Genomic DNA, 19954 nt, shown 5'->3' on the forward strand with positions numbered 1-19954 from the left:
CATCTTTTTACGCACTGCTATCACTTGTTGTGCAGGCCTCTATAACCAACCAGGCGTAAAGCAATTGGCTTTCGGGAGAAGTCACTAAGCTCCAGAGAGCAAATAATGGGGAGCAAATAATCAAGGAGACTAAAGGCCCACACTCTTTAAAATGACCGGGGGGATCATTGTCAGTCATCTTACAGCCGCACTGCTGGTGTCAGCAGAAGATCGTCTCAACTGTAAAGCAGTGATGAGAGATACAGTCACTACAGTGTGATGAGCGTTGGGATTCAAGGTGACACAGAAAACTTCTTCAACATGTCAACAGGCCTGTCTGAGCTAATATTAATACTCAATAGTGTTGAATTTGATTTTGAAAATAAGAGTAAAATACAGAGCCTGGTTTCAGCACCAAGGACAGTTCTAGCCCAGAAGTCAGTAAACACCTGTTTGTTTGTGAAGTCTGGATTTTATAATGTGACGTATACACCTGACACTGATTTCATGATTGCAATTAACCTTTTCATCTTTACTTGACAATCTAATCTCATCTTTTTCTCGTCGGCACTTTCAACCTGTGACTGATTCTAATCCACTAACTGCTCTGATCCTGACAATCACACAGACACGGTGAGAATTAAGCCAATCAGGATGCAGCATTGTGTTTGTTCTTTAACTTTATAAACAGATATATTGACACCACTTTCCAATAAATCACTTTTTGTTAATTGTTTTCACCGGCTGCATTAATAGGTAATCAACTCAGTAATGCCTCATTGACTGGGTTGCCAGGTTGTTCAAAGAAATCCCCCAGTGGGTGTTTATCCTCTAGCAGAATCCTTGACAGTTTCCGCTCAGCAAAACCTGAAGAAAACCTGAAAACGTTATTTCCACGAATAACTAAAGTCTTGAGAGCTTATTATAAAGTGTAGAGCCCACACATAGTTTCATACCTCAGACGAGAAAGAGTCAAAGCTGGCAACCTAAATGCTGTCCTCCCCATAGACCTATAACTAAGACTTACCTGTAAATGACCTGTTAACAATTATCAATTCCATAAGCAACATCTGATTATCCCTTTACATAGGGTGAACATACAGAAAAATCAAATATGCAGAATTAAGGTGAATTAATTTCTTACGCTCTATAGTTGCAGCCTGTATTTGAAATCATTTGTGGACACTTTAGCTACTGCAGTTAAATTAGAATTATAATAATGCATCAGTGCATAATGCTATTTTCTCATTCACTTTACTTTGTGTAACCTTATTCTATTAAGGACGAGTGTACATTAGGATGACGTCCCTGTATTTCACCGTAGCTTTCACTGAATATGACAAATCCACTTAAAAACAACCAAAGGAATGTTGATTGTTGTGACATGTTTCTACTCAAGTATATGAAGACTGTATCTGTTGTGTCATAAGACAACGTCAGTCAACAGGTGGTGTTTTGTTTGTCCCTGGCAGCTTCACCATTGATGTGTTGGAACAGAACCTAATTTATCGAGAAACACAGACATAATGTTAGTTACAGTAAACCCAGGATCTCTAGCTGGATTTCCTAAAGTCCAATTCCCTCAGGTCCACCACTCAAATGATTGTACTCCCAAGGGTCCTCCACTGGTGTGTAATCTAGATCTACACACCTCCACATGCACAGGAACAAGGAGGACAGAGACCCAGACCCAAACCCAGAAACCCACAAGTTGGTGCGGTGCAGTTAGACGCTCTGACAAATCTATTTGGGGCAAATTGTCAGTGAGAAACTTCCGCTCGAACTGCCGTGGACAAAACTGGCTGTTGGGGAGAGCAAATCCCGCTGCATGAGGGTGGGGGACAATGGGGGGCGAATGTGTTGATGTGCGGCCGGTGGCTGGGGAGGGACAATGGACGGATTAGTCAGTCCCCTGGCTGACTGATTTGAGATGGCTCCTCTCAGCCTCTCACCGTGGGGAGTCCCATTGTCCCGCTTCTGATTCCCACTTCTCACAAACTCCAAACAAAAGTCAATCTCTTTCTCAAGGGAGGGGGGGAATATCGACCCGTGTTTCAGCTGGGGAAAGTGACTCAAAAACTTATTTGCAAGAGATGGCTGACTCTCTAACTCCCCTTCTCCTCCTTATGTCTTTTTTTCCTCCTCTCGGCCTTCATCCTCTTCATTTGCAGTCTTTATTGCCCGCTGGTTGCGGTGGATAGTGGGATGTTGAATGATCCAGGGTTTTCAGACTCGAGTGGGGCTGGGGCACCTGTTGGAGGCTTAGAGGCGGCTTTGCGGCCGGGGTCATTAATATTAAAATATACAGAGATGCCATCACGGGCTGGTCTGAAATCGGTCTGATGTCGCCCCTGGGTTCCCTCTCTGGATGGATCTCTGCTTTCAGTCACTCGTGAAGAGCCTTCTTTTCTTTTTTCTCCCCCTGTCTTCTCTTTTTCTTTTTCCCCTCCCTGAAAAGACTCGTTAACAAATTATGACAGCTGAGTAGAGGGGCTTAGTCTGTTCACACTGCAAAGACAAACATGTGAGAGCCAAGGAGGCCGCCATGTGATCAATGTATCTACAGTTCATTTTATATTCGGCCTGTGGTGTGTGAAAGTGCCAGGATTTGCCAGAGTTGAAAAAACAGGTTTAAGTCACGCAGAGGTGACTGTGTGGACCCGATTTGTGGATCAAACAAATGTGAGTATATGTAATGAAGTCAGATGCTCCGAAACATATTTAATATAAATATATATATATATATATATATATATATATATATATATATACATATATTAAATATGAAGTTGACAAACACAGGATTTACTTTCAGGAGTTAAGGTTGAGATTTTAGTTTGTTTTTATAGATTCACACGATAATTAAAATCAAATCAAAAGGACAAATAAGGCCAAGAAACCCCTTTCACTCCTCTTCAGTCATGATAATAATATTTTACGACAACATTAACGATCACAACTTAAATAACCAGAGGGTTGATCGTAGAAGATAATCATCCACTCTGAATTTATTGGCGTTAATTATATTTTAACCAAAATAACCTTTTAATACTTTTCTTTATTAGCAGACATACATGATACATGTTAAGTTTTCAATTAGAAATGTTAGAAATGAAAGGACAGACTCTCACTCACCTGTTAATGTTAGTGTTGATCTGGTGTCAAAAATGTGACTCTCAGACATTTCAATTTAAAATAAAAAAAAATATTTAAAAGAAAATAGTTTTTTTTAATAAAACCACTAATGTGGTCTCCTGGTGTAGCTTTTGAGAACCTGTGTGATAACTTAACATTGCATTATGTTTATTCAGCTTTATCTATTGTTTAGAGGGAAGAGGATTCCAGTTAACTGCTCTGAGGCATTGTCATCGTGATGAGAAATTCAATTTGTGCTTGTTTTCACTAAACTGTTGTCTGATTTAATATTTGATTAGTTATGGATATGTGTAACTCAAGACGTTGGGCTCTGTTGTAATAAGAGTTGTCCTTCCCATTTACATTGTGGTATAATGCAGTCAACACCACCACTGTGATCCCTCAGCTGAAGACTGAATATTACTGGTAACCTATTATAAAAGTAGATTTCACAAGACAATTAAACAAACTTTTAAGATCTCCAGACAAGGAAAACAAAATCCTTTGAATGGTTAGAATAATATTTTGTGCCAGAATAAATAAAAATCAACTCACTCACTGAAAAATACAGAGTCTGTCCAAATGCAAATAGTAGTTATTTCAAAATAATGTAACCAAAGGTTTTGAGTTTCCACTTCTTGTTTCCACTGCATGACTTCAAAACTATAGTTTAAATGTATGACCATCAACAATAATTCATTCAGATCAGCAACAGAAGAGAAGCGAATGTCAAACCTTGCATCATTCTGCACATACGTGAAGTAGCAATAAGTAAAACACACACTTTTCTTCACAGTGTAGGAACTTTTTGCAGCCCAGTCGAGGCAACGCACAAAAAAGCCAACCTTCCATGTACTGTATGGGCTGTGTGGCATTCTCTCACACACACAGTGTCCAAATGAGTGTTGAAAAAGCAGCAGCAGCAGTGTGACCGTGGTTGCGGTCGTCAGACAGATTAAGCACAGAATGGCTGTCATCAGCTCCTTTCACAGCCACAGTTCACCTGGAGTCACTCTGACAGTCATTCTGCTGTTTATCTAGCTCTGTTGAGCAGTCAGTCTCGCTTCCGCCCCGCTTCTCCTGATCCCATCCCGCCGGCTCTGCAGGTCAGGTTCAACGGTCACGGTCTGGGGGTCACAGTTTCCACTCGTCATTAACCCACAGGGACCCTGGTGCACAGGAGCTGTCATCAAGACCCTCACACTCACCTCACAGCTCTTAATACACCCCCCCCCCCCCCCCCACACACACACAGGGGACTGGTGATTCATTGATAGAATCAGGGCATGTGACCTCGTCTGTATTCAGGCTGGGCTATAATGTGCAGGATGAGGCTCTTTGGAGAGGAGATCTAGGTCAGTGTATAAGTGTGTGTCAGGTGACATGATGAGAATATTGATGAGAATGTGTCATTTGTGGTCGAGTGTGTTGTTGTTTGTTCTTTGTAATTAGAGTAAAGCCTGAAAATGACCTAAAGTTTGTAATTTCTGTATCGAAACTTCCTGTTTCTTATTGACTGACAAATACACTGATACCAATAATCGATATTGATGAGTACATTGGCCTGGTTGATTTATTGATCCGGCTTCACAATGTAGCACCGAGCAGGGAATAGAAATGCTGTGGAATATGTGGTCAAGTTTTAAAATGAGACACTTTTAGATTAATGATTCAAGGAAGAATCGCAACATAAACTACTTATAAGTTATTTATTCCACTAATTTTATTTATTTCATGCACAGATGCAACTCAGAGTGTGTTGCATAAAATATTGTATAGCGTTGATTTATTTCTAAGCTAACATTCACTCACATAATTTACTTGTTTTGCAATAAAATGCATAAAAATATGTCTTTATCAATCGTGACACATCATATTAAAATAATTAAAAGTTTTGTTGCAATTTAATCTAGACATTACCTGTTCATAATAAAATAAATGACTCTATCTGTTCAGTTATGAGTAAACAAAGGGACATGGCAGATTGTGTGAAGTTGTGTGAGGGCCTTTCATTCATAGTTGTGTTTCTATTGGAGTTTTTTTTGCCTTTGAAAGGTAAAGATGAGGAATGATGAAAGCAGCTGGGAGACATGGGGTCTTTTAGAAACACCCAAACAATGACGAGGGCAAAGAGGCACTTATTTTCTTCTTTTCCTCATATTCACCACATTTTCTCAATCATCCACCCCACCACCCAGCAGCTCAGCGCTTTCCCATCCTCAAATTCCCTCAAAGTTTCAGATGCTCCACGACTCCACAATGCCCAGATGCTGTCCTTTAGCCCTTTACCCCCCTTCAACCCAGAGCTATCATTCATAACCTTTTCTGTGGAGCTGGGAGTGAAAGAGGTGGGATAAGGGAGAAAAGGGGGGAGCGGAGAGCAACATGGCAGCTTATTTAGAAGACTTCCTTTATTGGAACATGTGCAAGCAGTTCACTCACAAAGGACTTAAATAGGATATTTTCTGTTCCCTATAGTTGCTTTCCCCTTTTAAGTGCCGAGGCAAAAAAAGTAAGTTTACAACTCCCTCCTCAATGGGGGCTCTTCACTCTCAGGTTGCGGGGACCTGAGTGACCTAGGAAAGTTAATTAGGAGGCGAACAAAGAGCGAGCTGGAGCAGAATGCCTCGCCTCTCCTCCAGCCAAAGATGTCATCCATTAATTAGGAAAATCTTTAAGGTGGCCTTATTGAATTTACAGAAAGCCCTGTGGTTGGCGGGCAACAGTTTTTTGATCAAGCCCTGACTCAAACAATGGCTTTCTGGGGGTTAAAAAAGAAGAAGAAGGGAGGAGATTGGTGGTAGAAGAAGAGAGGGAGTGAGGAGAAGGGTGGGGGGAGAAAAGAAACGTATGGGTTTGCGGTGCGGTACAGTTTAATGGTGGGGGGGTGGCTGCCGATTGTGACAGCTCAGATTCACATGGGTATGGGGGGCATAGTTTGGGGATGATGTCATGCAAAGGCAACCTGGGGGCTTGGGAAGTAAGAGGGAGGGAGGAGGAGAAGAGGGGGGTGCTGAGCTTGAGCCACAGGGGCCACTCAAAGTTAACATCGCTGCCTGCAACCGGGCCAAATCCTTTTCTTCTCGGCCCAGGAGAGGCTTTCCTGAACGCCAAGACCTCCACGACTCCTCCTACTCGCTCGTTCACAAATCACGGCTCGCATTTAAGGCTAACCCCTCGCTAACTGACCAGCTAACTGCCTTTTTCTTCCCGGTCTAACCGCCCATTAATTCTAAAGCCCACTATGAATAAATATCGTTGAATCACAAGGAGCTGAAATGTTGCTTTTACAAACTTTTTTTTATCATGTTTTTTAACTTTTTACCCCCAAATCGTCTCTACTTTAAACCACAATTGACATATTTCAAAAAAATAAAAAAATAAAAAAATCGGGATTATTTAAAAATAAAAACAAAAATCAATATCAACTGAGGACTTCTAGTTATCAAATTGCATTTTAAATCCAACAGTTTATCTCAAAATTGATATCTTTATGAACTTCATTTTAACGAAACTAACTTATCTACTTAACTCTCTGTAACAACAAGCAAAAATGGTTGTATGTTTTTCCACATGTGGATCTGAGAACAGTGTTTCTGCTCACACACTGTCAGAGGTACCGGGTGGAGACCCGTGTCCACTAGCGGTGCCGCAGACCAGTGTTTTGTTGCATGATTTATGCTGTATCTCCCGACTGTGCATGAGCAAGCACGTGCACTCTGAGAGCACTCGAGTGACGTGGTGCACACATTTCTCATGGCTGCTGAGGCAGTAAAGGATTCTAACAGTTTGTGGAGGTAACGGGCCACAAAATGCAGTGAAGCAACAATAAATTAGAGAAAAGAAGAAGAACCATTGAACATCATATTCTGAAATAAATAGTCCTGTTTGTGAAATATTATTAAATGTGGCAAAAATGCATGTTAGATAAACTTTTATAATACATTTTTTTAATACAAATTTTAAATATATATAATACTACAAAACACTTAACTTTGTAGGGAAACACAACTCACAAACTCCAGAGTATATTTTTAAATATCATATAAATATAATATATATTTTTCTTAACTTTCCTTTTCAATAGAAGTACTAAAGTGAGTACTCACTGAAACCAATATCAAAATATATTGCTTAAATGTGAAAACATTGCAGTGGTCTAAAAAAAAAAAAGAAAAGAAAAAACTATAACAGCTATAGTTCTTCTAGATAATCCATGTGATTATTTCCTCTACAGTTTCAGTAAACATTTAAAAAGTGAGGAGATCCACTCTGATATTCTCAAAATAATAAGATAATCATTTTCAGAGAGGAAAACATTTACCTTAAGTGACTCAGTAAGACTTTAATGCAGTGTGTTGCATCATATTGTGTTCAGTGAATAATAATATTTCTCAATTAAAAAGTTATTTTAAAATATCCCTGTTCAGTATAGGCCAACATAACATCACGCACATCCTCGGAAGTGGAAAACCTAAATTAACTGGACTTTGATTACAGTGCTTGTGGTTTATTTGCAAAGTCACAAAAACCTTCTAAATCACTGGAAGCAGCAAAGAAAACACACCTCTGCCATCCAGATGCTGAGATTCACATGCATGTTCATGCTCTGTGCTGTCACGCTGCTCTGTCCATGCATCTACTGGGGCATGAACCCCCTCATCCCCCCTCAGTGGGGGACTAATTTGAGGGGAGGGACGACATGTTTTGTTGCTTGTCAGAAACAATCACTCCCGGCCCATTACATTACAGCACATCGTGCTTTCATTGCTGTAACACACTGAGTGCTGAGGGGGGGCATTTTTACTCATGGGAAAAAGACAGAAAGTTGATGAAAGAGGTTTGAAACAGACAGATGTAAATGCTGGATGCCACAGTTGTTGTTTTTTTTTTGGAACTCTGTAAATAAACTTCTTCTGGAGTCTTTTCTCCAAGATGCAAGATTCAAGTGAATAACAACTTTATTTAGAGAGTGCTGCCCCCACCCCTCTCCTGTCCTCTGCACCAGCCCACCCGTCCCCTCTCTGTTCTGTTTGGGCACTGGAGGTTGTCAGACTGGGTTTATGTCCAGTTCACTGGAGCTGAAAGAAGTCAGTTTCGTGTCTTGTTATGGAACAAGACGTCTCTGCCTCTCAGGAGTGATGAGAAGTGAGTCTGGGTGAGCAGGGTGATCAGGGAGCAGGACCATCCCCTGGAGGCGACCAGCAGTGAGGAAGTCAAAGCGGCTTTTGTGTCGCTGCTGTCGGCTGCGTGTTTGGTAATTATCCCCCCTCTATATGAGCACAGACCAGGCTTTCCAGGAGAGATCCCAGCCTAACTGGCCCACGGAAGAGTGCACAACACACCATCAACACAGATTAACTTCTCACAGTGCTGCGGAGAAGCCTGATTGAGGGAGACGTGGCAAATACATGAAACTCTCTCTTGTGTGACGTGCCAATGATGAGCAGATCTGGACGGTCAGACTGTGTCAAACTGTTGCAGTGCTGAGAATGTGACACCTGTAGAGCAGATAGACTCACAGTCAGCACATCCATGCTTTTCCCTGCTTATATTATCTAACTCAGAATAAAATGCAACTTAATTAATGTAGAAAAAAACTCATTCAAGATCCCACTTATGTAAATATACAGTAAACAACATTTAAAAGAGTTACAAGAAATTCCTGGGGCTTCCCAATGGATCCACACCAAAATTTAATGGGTTCTTCACTGACCCATACTGCATCCTTCCAGCAAGTCTCATGGTCTGTTCTATTGTTTTTATGTTATCTTGCTCACAAACAAACAAAACGACAGACAAATATGGGAGGAAACCATAAGTTTAGAGGAGTAAAGTCTCTTTGGTGACACTGCTACCAGCTTAACATTTGAAAGATGACAAGAGCCCAAAGTAGACAGAGTTTTGTTAGAGTGCACGCGCCGAAATAGTTGAATCAGTTAATTAACCTTTAAGAAACGTTGTAAATCTAAACCTGAAAAGTAGCTACATGTGTCCAGATGCAGCGTAAAAAGTAGATTATTTGGAAATGGAAATATTCAAATAACTATTCCTCTAACATACCAGTTAATCTATGTGCATATCTCAAATATACTGTGTCTACTCTGTCACATTCATCTGCAATCTTACGGTCAGATCTGCTGAGCCTTGATTTCTCTACTGTATTTTCACCATCTTCCTCATCCTCGTCATCAACTCTGCCATTACAGTATCAATGTCGTCATCATCTCTGCATCTTTACTCTAATCACTGTGATTCTCAACATAATATCCTGATAATCATTGTCATCATTTTCCTCATCACTTACATTTTCATCCATATCATACTTACCATCACTGTCCACTTCTCACTCTTGACATGATCAGCAGCTTCCCCATCTTCTCTAGCTGTACTCTAACCATCATCTTCCTCATGCAGTCTAAGTTCTGCAGTGTTCTACATATACATTAGTCCTCATTGGTTTAACTTGTAGGAAACCAACCCAGATGGAGACTGCAGCTGTAGGAAAAGATGCCAAGAGAGTTCTACAAAACATGAACTCCAAAACCTTTAAAACCTTTAAGGTTTGTGATTGGCAATAAGACCCTTGGATTTGATCTGTCTTGACCTGGCCCTCCTCAGGTGAGGATGTAGCGTGACAACGGACATTTTAAGGGGCTATTGCGATAATGCCTGTAAACTAGTTAAGCAGTGACATGATTTTGTGTCTTAAGTAAAATGCAATATTCAAACTTCGAAAATAAATTCAGATCACTGATAGTTGATACTTCATCTTTTAAGGCAAATTCACACTCACAAAACGTAAACATCAGTTTGGACAAGTGTCACATGATAAGGGGCTTATGGCATCGTAAAATCTATAATGAATGGACGAAATCGCAATTTAAATTGGTCAAACTTTAGCAACTATTGGGCTACTCTTATAAATGAGGCTCTTTGACTGATTATGCAGATCAGTCAAAGCAAAGAGAGCAAACAGGTAGTTGGCCCGGCAACTTCAGCCCTGCTGTGCACGTCCAAGACTGATGATGTATCCCAGAAAAGATTAGAATATATTAAATGTTTGCATCAAACAAACAAACCTGCAACCTGAAATCTGAATTATTGCCGTCTAATCAGCGGGGACCATCCGATTCTCCCATTAAAAGTCCTTCATTTAAACCCGTCTCAGTTCTGTCCCTTTCTTTCAAAAGGCGCAGAATAGGCCTGCCTTGATCTGCGTCAATTGTCATTCTGGGGCTCAGGGGCACTTCGATGGCCAGTATAGCGGGCGAAGTCAGGGCTAATCCCTGGAAAAGGGGAGAATCACGGGAGAGGAGAAAAGCAACAATAACCAAGTCAAGCGTATAAAATGAAAGCGAAATCTCTATTATCACTCCCCGCAATTCCCAGCGAAGATGTGAAAATCGGGGTTAGTTTGTGATTCGAGTCAGACGCTGGAGGGAAGAATATGGGGGTCCCCGCGGGTTGGGAGACTCACACGACGAAAAGGGCAATATTCTGGAGAAAGGGGGAAGAAGAAAGCCCCTCTCCCATCCCGACATAACCATTAAATGCAGTCTGACTTTATGTTGTATAGAGAGGGGGGAACAAGAAAGGAGGCACAGTTCTCCGATGAAAGAATGAGGTTTTTGGTGGATTAGGGACGGCCCGAAGGATGAAGAATAACTTCTGCATAACTTTACAGCTATTTTCTCTCCCCACGCCAAGAGCCAAGTTTAAGGCTGAACTGGTTTGAGTTAACCCCTTTGTGATGTTTCTCGTCTGAGACACTCACAAGGAAAGGACACATGGGCTGATCACACCTCACCGTCTCAGATGCCAGATCTTAAGATAACACAGATCACATGTGTGGAGCTACAACATCAGACTATCATAATGTTAGTGGCAGAGAGTAAAAAAAAAAATTTACTTATAGGTTGTGCATCTAAATAAATTTGTTTAGGTCCACTCCTTCAAAATCTGGTTTAAGTCAATTAAAATTTGATATCATAAGGGGGCTGTTGGGTTTTGGCTGAGGTATTTTTATTAAAGTAGTTCATAGGCCTTTTTAATCCCAGATCACCAGATGTAAAAGCTAATGGTCCCTGTCTTCATCTTACATGTGGTTTATATCATGCTTCAAATCTAGAGGGGATCCTCGGACTGAGACTTGCCATCATCACTCCTGGAGAGCTCTTATCTTCACCATCGTTTAATTTATGGGCCTTATTAGTGAATTTTTTGTCCTCTTGGTTTCTCCATCCATCACATGCTAATGAAGGCATTTTTCTGCCATCTGACAATAACGGTCATCTCAAACAGGCTGGTAATGATATGCCGATTTTACTTAGCCCAGTGCTGCTCTGATGCTGATTAGCTCGGCAGAGGAAAAGACATCTAAAGCTCTATGAATAATGTGATCAGTGCACACTGAGACTCACCTACCGGTCAATTCATTCTATTGACGCATACGTACATCATATATATATATATATATATATATACACGTTTATTACAAATGACAGGAAAGATTTAGTTTTTTATCTATTGATCTATCGTAGATCGATCTATTGATCTGTAGTTTATTATTACAGGCATATTAGAAAAAGACAAGAGTTAAGTTGATGCTATTTATGTGTGCGCGTGTGTGTGTGTGCCCATGTGTGCGCGCGCCTGTGTCTGCCTGCTCCTCCTGGTCTCCTCATTATTTACAGGGTTTTGACATCATACAGTTTTGCACTATGCGCTCTCTGCTCACATGCAGGGAAATAATCACAGAGTCAAGGTAAATGATCTGGGCTCCGGTCCTGATTGTGAATATTGTCAGAAACCCCCTCGAATCAAGCGGCCGCAGTCAATGGTCGTTAATGTGAAATTAGTGGCTCTTGATAACTCGCAGGCCGCATCAATTACGCAGTCATCAGGGCCTAATGAAAATGAGGGGGGGAGAATGTGCACGGCATTAGAGGCCTATTCTGATCCGTGAGCACAGCCCGAGGTGCCAGGCTAAATATGGATTGTGGCCGTTAATGCTGCTCTCAGTGCACATGGCACCAGCAGCAGCTCATTAACTCTTCTTCGTCTGACCAAAGTTCACCTAATTGTTCACATGTTCCTCCGTTCCTTTATTATTTTTCTAATGTGGCTCCCAGAAAGAAGAAATGATTACAACCTAAACCCCCTCTGTATGTCCACCTGGTTTACAGAATACAAAGGCAATAAGCACACATATGTTATTATTATATAGATAGATGGATGGATAGATTGATAGATGGATGGATGGATAGATAGATAGATAGAGAGATAGATGGATGGACAGATAGATAGATATTATCTTGACTTATTGTATTTATCTTATCTAAAGAATTCGGTATTTCCTTGGAGAGGGATTTAAAATAGAATGTTATAATACATGCAATGAATTGAATTTATTAAATATAAAGAAAAAATACAAATAAAAGAAACCATACCAGACGTCTGCTCAGATTCTTCTATGGGCAATAATGGGAGGGACCTGCAGGGACACGGGATAATAACCTCAGCGTTACTAAAATTATGATTATGGCCCTAGAGTGAAAGGTTAGTAAATTGATTGATTTCTGTGAATTGGTGCATTCAGGGAAGGTAAAAAATGTCACTTATTTTTCCCCTTAAATGTTTTACAATAGAGTAGTGATTTGATATTTTTATTTCTGCTGGAAGTTGAGATAGCTCAGTCACTCAAATCTGGTTTCATAAGGATCATTTAGGTTCAGGATGATGATGATGATGTATGTTTTTCCAAGTTAAAGGGTAAAAAGTTTGGTGAAAGCAGAAGTCAAATGAATGTAAACAAATACAGTAAGAGAGACAGTACAAATGTAGTCTATTAAAATAAGAGTAAAAAAATAAAAGTAATACAAGTCATATAAACTGTATATTTATTATAGAGTATGTGATGATCATAGGTTATAGTATTTATATGTAGTATATATAAATAGTACTGTAGATGTTATAGATGTGGTCTGACTTCCATGGCTCTGATTCCTGTGTCTGATGTTGAGATCTCGCGAGATGTCCCCCGCGGTCACATGATCCCGCTGGTGCTGAACCAGGAAGTGGCGGCTTGTTTAGAGAAGAGGAGCAGATGACTTTTCAGACATGTCTCTCTACAGAAGCTGCTCGTTCTGTGTTTTCCTGCTCACACACTTTCACTCCCTCGTGTCCTGCGACACACTGAACCTCACCGCTGCTGTAGAACCAGCGGACCGTCCCGCCCTCCACAGCTCCCCCGTGTTCAAGCCCGTTGTGTCGGACTCCCTCAACCTGCTCGCGTCGTTCCCGGATGACCTGGAGGTCAGCGGCTACTGCAGGGAGCTGCTGGCCGTCTTCGGGGAGCGCTACGATGCCTACGTGAAATGTCTGGTTCCGGCGGCTCGACCCGTCCGAGTGTGCCAGAGATGTTTCTCCAGCTACGGCAGCCTGACGGAAATCTACACCAACATCTCATCGGACCAGGTTCGTGTGTTCGTGTGTGTGTGTGTGTGTGTGTGTGTGTGTGTGCGCGCGCGCGCGCCCAGTCACGAGGTCTCAGATGTGACTGACTGGTGATGGGGTCATTTGAGGAAACGTGACTTCTCCTGTGACTTCCTGTAAACGGTGTTTTCCACAAGTGATGCTGTCCATTAAAGGTTCACTGTGTAGAATTTAGCGACACCTAGTGGTAAAGGTGTTACTTATTTTTCTAGTTTTTACACTTTGTATAATAGTTTTCATTACATCCATCCATGTTTTTTATATTCCTTACACTTAAAGGGATAGTTCACCCAAAAATAAGAATTTTAAAGGGCCTGTTCTCGAGTGAAGAAAACAACAATGTGTATAATTTAGATGAAACACTGCTGAAGACATCACCAGGATTACTGAGCACTGAGCCTGTCTTTTTCTTCTTTGTGTGGTTTATTGGCGGGTGCCAACCAACGTCAAGGTGCATTGCCGCCATACTGAACCTTTTAAGTCACCTGATAACTTTAATTATTTAACTTTGTTAATTCTTACTCCTTGTTTGGTTTGTGAAGTTAACAACATTTTACTGTGCGTTTCTAAACCCTAAATGCCCTGTGAATGATCGCCTTTGTTAAGCGTCTATCAAAGCCACCAGCATGCGAGAGAGTACATGTGGCAAAAGAAGCGTTACAAACTTAAATAGGTTTTTGAGTGGTAAACTAAATTATAATTGTGTTCTTTGATAAAATACTTAAATGTTGGTTATAATATCATATTCATTACCTAATTGGTTCACTATAAATCAACATTGAGCTTCATGTGTCCAGGAGGGGCAAACCTCGGCGTAAAATAGATGAAGGTGATTGAGCTGTGTGTCCCGTCCTCAGATGGGTCCTGGTAATGTGAGCTGCAGCGAGAGTCTTCTGCGCAGTGATCGACTGATGCTGGTTTATCTGCTGTACAGCAACCTGGAGGACCTGTGGGGTATATCAAACTGTAAAAGTAAGTTTATGCTTTTTCTATTTATGTCAGTTTTTGTACTTTATGTGTCATGAGGGATGTGTCCCTCTGTTTGAACTCCTGACTCACACACACAGTAGGTAGGTATGCATTTGACCACAGAGGTCAGAGTGCAGGGTTAAGTAGAGGCAGCATTCAGTGAGGCTTCAATCAGACTGAGCAATGGACACACTGAATGTTGCACAGCAGAGATTTTTGTTAGTCTTAGGGCTAAAAGTAATCTTTTGTTATTATTGATTAACCTAGTGATTGTTTTCTTCATTAATCATTTGTTTGCTGAGTCTAATCTGTTAAGCCTAAATTAACAGAATAATGAATAAAGAATAACTGATGCCTCTTTTCTCTGACATTTTGCAGTATGCAGAAGCTTCAGAGGATGCAGCTATGGATCTGATTTCATTTTACACATTCATTGAATAAATAGACCAAACTGCTGATGGTGTGTATTTCCTGTTGTGCAGAATGTATCACTGATGGATTTCAAAGCGTGACAAATGACACGCAGTACTTCATGGCAACCCTCAACCAGACTCTCACCTGTTTTCAGAAGTATCAACAGGTACGTCCCACATTAGGTTCATAAGATCGACCTGTCTGTTGTGAGCTCACGTTCAGGAGTTAACCACAAGGCCCTTTTCTCAATGTTTCTTCACAGGGGAATCTCACAGAGCTGTGCAAAAACTGTAAGGACACATACGGTGACCTGAACAAGCTCTACAGCAGAATGGAGAAGGATAAGATTCTATGTATTGACATAGAAGATGCGGTATGTAGCAGAGATTTTACTCCTTAAGATGGGAAGAGAGGAAGCTGCACCCCCTAGAGGAATCTGTAAACACTGAAGGAGAATTAGTTAGAGGAGTATGGAGAGAAAATAGAAAATAAGATTTATGAATGTGTACAATTCAACTAAAACCCAGATGTCCCAGTTTCCCCACATAAAGGTAGCATGCAGTTTCAAAAGTCCACACGCACATGTGTAAGCTGAACCGTGCGTATCAGGCGATCCTTGCACACGCATTAAACAATCTGTAAATAAATTCAAACAATGCCACAAATATTTTAAGGCATTTGTACAAACAGGAAGCTATTTAAAGTGAACATTATTACATCTGTGAAGTTGAAGTTCAAAATCTGTACGTGAAATATGAATATTTATTAAGTTTGTGTGTGCAGACTATTAGATGTAGTTTTGAATGTTGAGTTAAGAGTTTGTTTTCATATACTGAAGTAAAAATATCATTGAAAAGGGAATCTTGCTGCTTTTCTGTGGTCTTGACGTTTTGTAGTCAACATTTTACATTTCAGCGTTGATTATAAAACTGCACGTCCTCCTTGCTTTAGTTTGCTTTTGTCTTAATGGTTTTTGTTTGTATTTTAGAGGGTACTGGTTAAAAAAAATAACATGGTTTGAAGAAGGTGGAAGATCTTTCTTTATCTGACACAGAAATTTGACCATTAATACAAGAATCATGAAAAAATTAAGAGAACCTGTCAATAAGAGCTACCAGCTATCAGCCCCCAAACCAAATACCCCTGGATTCAGTAAACATTTCAGAACAGAGACCCCAGAGTGTACAATTAATAGTAACACTGTGGTGTAATTGCAGTCACCAGAAATGAAGTTTATGTTGCGTTTGGCACTTTGCCTCCTTTCAGATGAATGGAACACGCAAACTGTGGAGTAAGAATTTCAATTGTTCCTTGTCCCGCGAGGAGACGGTGCCTGTCATCGCTGTGTCGAGCTTCATGCTCTTTCTGCCCATCATCTTCTACTTGAGCAGCTTCCTTCACTCTGAACAAAAGAAACGCAAGCTCATACACCGTGAGTAACCAGCTTAATTCGCCCATTGTCACACGCAGAGAGATTTTTTGACGGGGTTTTGAAGAGTTCGAGGTCTTTCGGAGGGGTGAGGGGGGGGTTGACTGACTGCGATACTGGAGTTGAGCCACGATGGAGGAGGAAGGAGGTGGGGTTGTGTGAGGTTGCTCTAAAGAAAAGTCCCTGCAGACCTCTGGACCACAGACGAGGCTGCAGTATTATTTTCCTCTTTTGGTGGATGGTTGGTGCCTTGAAGGATCAGGGAACTTTTTTTTGCAGTGGGTGGAGTGGGTTACTGTTGAGTGCACAACAAAACAGCTCGTGATGGTCAAGTACACACTGAGCCTCGTGCAAGAACCCACTCATACAAACATTTACGCTCAAATAGTGAAAAATGTAAGAGACTTTGTCCTATTTTCATAATTAGACTTTTCTTTGTAGTATGACATTTTTTTACAACTAGCATCGATCCATGCACACATAGTTGAAACATCTTTTCCTTAACTTTAAGATGATAACGCCTTAATCTCAATGAATTTGGATTCATATAAAAATGGATCAAGTTCTTTTATGTTCACCACTGTTCCTACATATACAAAACATTCACATCAGGCCAAAAATGAGTTTGTTCCTGCCATGAATGAAAAAAGCATTTATCACTCTTACGCATCCACAGATACAAACAGCGTTTAAATATTTTATCCAAAAGCTTTGTTGATGTTTAGAAATACCCCAATTGCTTATTTTATCAAGCACAATGCTCATTTAGTTTAAACTAGAGCCCGTCAGACTTTATTTATCAATTTCATCTTTAACAGGTGTTTCAGTATCAGCGCCAATATGCACATTTAGGAAACATTTATAGCCCTAATTGCTTTGTCGTAAGGGTCAGAAGATTTTAAATTACATATCAATCAGGCTCTAGTTTAAACACTATTAAGTACAATATCAGAATCTTAGAATAAATCAGCCAGAAAAAAAAGTATGTGAGAATTTCTGCTGAAGACGTGTATACTAATGTAAATTCTCTCTTTACAGCCAAGCGAGCGAAGTCGTACACCAGCTTGATGAACATTCAGGACAAACGGAGCTGAACAGGAGAGAAGAGATGCACTGAAATGATTGACAGCATTCCTTTATCAAGTGTTACAACCCAGGAGTAGATTTGACTCCTGTGTCTCGTGCTTGAGGCTCGATGGACCTTCAATGAACGTAGAGCCCTCGCCTGCAGCTTTACTGTTGTCTTCAGGGGGCGGGGCTCTGAAACCAATCTGTATTCAACGGACTTAAATCAATGAAACTTAAAAGTGAAATGCACTGGATTTATCTTATCGCACAAAATGGACTGTGGGCACATTAAACATTTGATTTCATATGCTTACAACCTTTTTCTGAAAGATATAATAATAATAATAATAATAATGTTGGAAAGCAGGAAATAGAAACATACGGAACTCGGATTTTCTCCGATTAAAAATAAGGAAACCGTCCACACACTGTGCTTGAGTCTGCCTCTTAACGCCAGAATTAATAATCAGCTTTGTTTTGTGAAGTTTGTCAGGTTTAAACTTATATTTTGAGCAATGGTGGTGTGTGCTGTCAGACAGGTGTCATGAGAAAGTGAGCGGCTTGAATGTTGTGTGCATGTGTGTGTCTGTGCGGTTGAGCTAATGTGTGCACGTGCGCTATTTATGGGTTTGGTAGAGAAATGGGTTTTTCTGTCTCTAATATATTTCCAGAAGAGAGCTACAAAAAGGAAGCACTTGATGTCCATTAGTGGTGACATGTATCTGCTGTAAGGAGAGGGACTCACATGAGCTGGGTGGGTTAATAAAGACGTAACACACATAATGTAAGAGCACTCTTTGACTGTGATGTTACCTGTTTTCCAGGCAGTGTGTTTTTTTGTGGTTTCATAAAGCTTGTAATGTGCTTTGTTGTCATTTCCTACTGATGTTTAACTTAATTTGTTAAGGGTTTGTGACTGCACGTGGCGGCAGAGTCTCTTCTATGAGTTGAGTTGATGAGTGTGCCTATTGAAAAAATGCATTTGCTGTGAAGAAACCCTAATTTTGAATGCATTTGCCCAAATAAATATTTTTATGTCATGAGCATTAACAGTTGTGATGTGATTTAACCACAACCAGTGTGGTGCTGATTACAAGCTGTGGAATGTAATGTATATTTACTCAAGGACTGAGTACATTATTACTTGCGTATCTCCATTTCAGAGGCAAGTATTAGTAATACTGCACTTTTTTCTTTATGACATTAATGACAGAGCTGCTATCTGTTTCTCAGATGAACATGTTTATTTGATTATCCAATGAAATCTACTAAACAGTGTTTGAGCTCTATGTCAAGCTACATGACTTTAGCTCCGAACTGACCAGCTACCACTTTAAGATGCTGCTTACTCATTATTTCCTTCAGTAAGGATTGGTTGGCTTGTTTGTTAACAGCATTTTAAACATTGCGATATAGGGTGTTTTAAGACATTTTCCCAGATTTACCCGGGAATAAGGCTTATCAGGCATATTTAGGGGACTGATATAAGAGTTTGTGCAGTTTAGTGCGGCTTGATTGAATTTAAGTTGACTGCTCTATAGTGCCATTCTACTTACCTTCACCAAAGAGTTTGTAATTTCATGTTCAGTTGTTTGTTTGTACATACAGGATTTCTTTTTTTTACTTTTTTCAACATTGGGAGATGGGGTGTTTTTCAACATTTTCATGATTTTGTGTGTGGGATTTGGTGCAGATCCAAATATCTATTTTATATTATTGTTGTAGCTTTATGATACTTAGAAACAACAACCGTTGTTTTCACCACCATCAGGACCCAGCAGCAGTATAAGTGTGGCTACAGGTACATGATGACTAATGAGTCCATGTTGCAGTGTGCTGGTGAAAGCTGTTTCCTCACACAGGCCTGGGCCTTGTTCTCAGGTTACGTGGCCTTGTGTTTCTTGCAACCAAGGCTTTTCCTCCGTCATTAGGAGCTAATCTAAATGTGGGATAAAGATACTTGGCCGAATAATCGCAGCAACACATCCGTTAAACTCCTTTGGCTTTTTGGTCTTATGGAGCACAGCCATCAGCAGGTCTAAGAGCATTTACGGATCTGCCGTGTCATATGATCCAGTTGCGGCCAGCGGAGCGGCTAAAGACACGGGCTTTTCGTCGTTTGCACTCCGGCACAGTGGAAGTGTGTTGAGCGGCTCTCGTGTGCGGCGAGGCCCGGAGCTCAGGAATGGCTCTGATTCCCGCTAAGCCTTGTTGCTTTTCTGAGGCACACCGGGTCCTTAAGCGGGGCTGAAAGTCAAGAAAGAAAGGAAAAGTCCTGGCGATAATGAACTGGAGGCTGCCACGTGACGGAGAAGGCCGGTGTAAAAGCTGTGGCTACTTATGCTAGAATCAATGGATGTAGTTAATAGGGGAATATGAATTCAAATCTCTACCTACCTTCCTTCCTACCCACTGCACCTACCTACCTTTCTAACTAATGACCTACCTTCCTACCTACCTACC

The 19954-nt window shown here is 40.7% G+C and overlaps 1 protein-coding gene across 1 annotated transcript; it reads left to right on the forward strand.

Annotated features, from left to right (window-relative positions):
* Positions 1-7050: 7050 nt before the first annotated feature.
* ostm1 (osteoclastogenesis associated transmembrane protein 1) lies at positions 7051-18541 on the forward strand. Its single transcript, XM_020097424.2, has 6 exons — positions 7051-13593; positions 14469-14583; positions 15063-15160; positions 15257-15367; positions 16261-16426; positions 17462-18541. The coding sequence occupies exons 1-6, from the start codon at positions 13237-13239 to the stop codon at positions 17515-17517; spliced, it is 903 nt and encodes a 300-aa protein (XP_019952983.1). The 5' UTR covers positions 7051-13236; the 3' UTR covers positions 17518-18541.
* The last annotated feature ends 1413 nt before the right edge of the window (positions 18542-19954 follow it).

Source organism: Paralichthys olivaceus, chromosome 19 (genome assembly GCF_024713975.1).
Source record: "Paralichthys olivaceus isolate ysfri-2021 chromosome 19, ASM2471397v2, whole genome shotgun sequence".
Lineage (NCBI taxonomy): Eukaryota > Metazoa > Chordata > Actinopteri > Pleuronectiformes > Paralichthyidae > Paralichthys > Paralichthys olivaceus.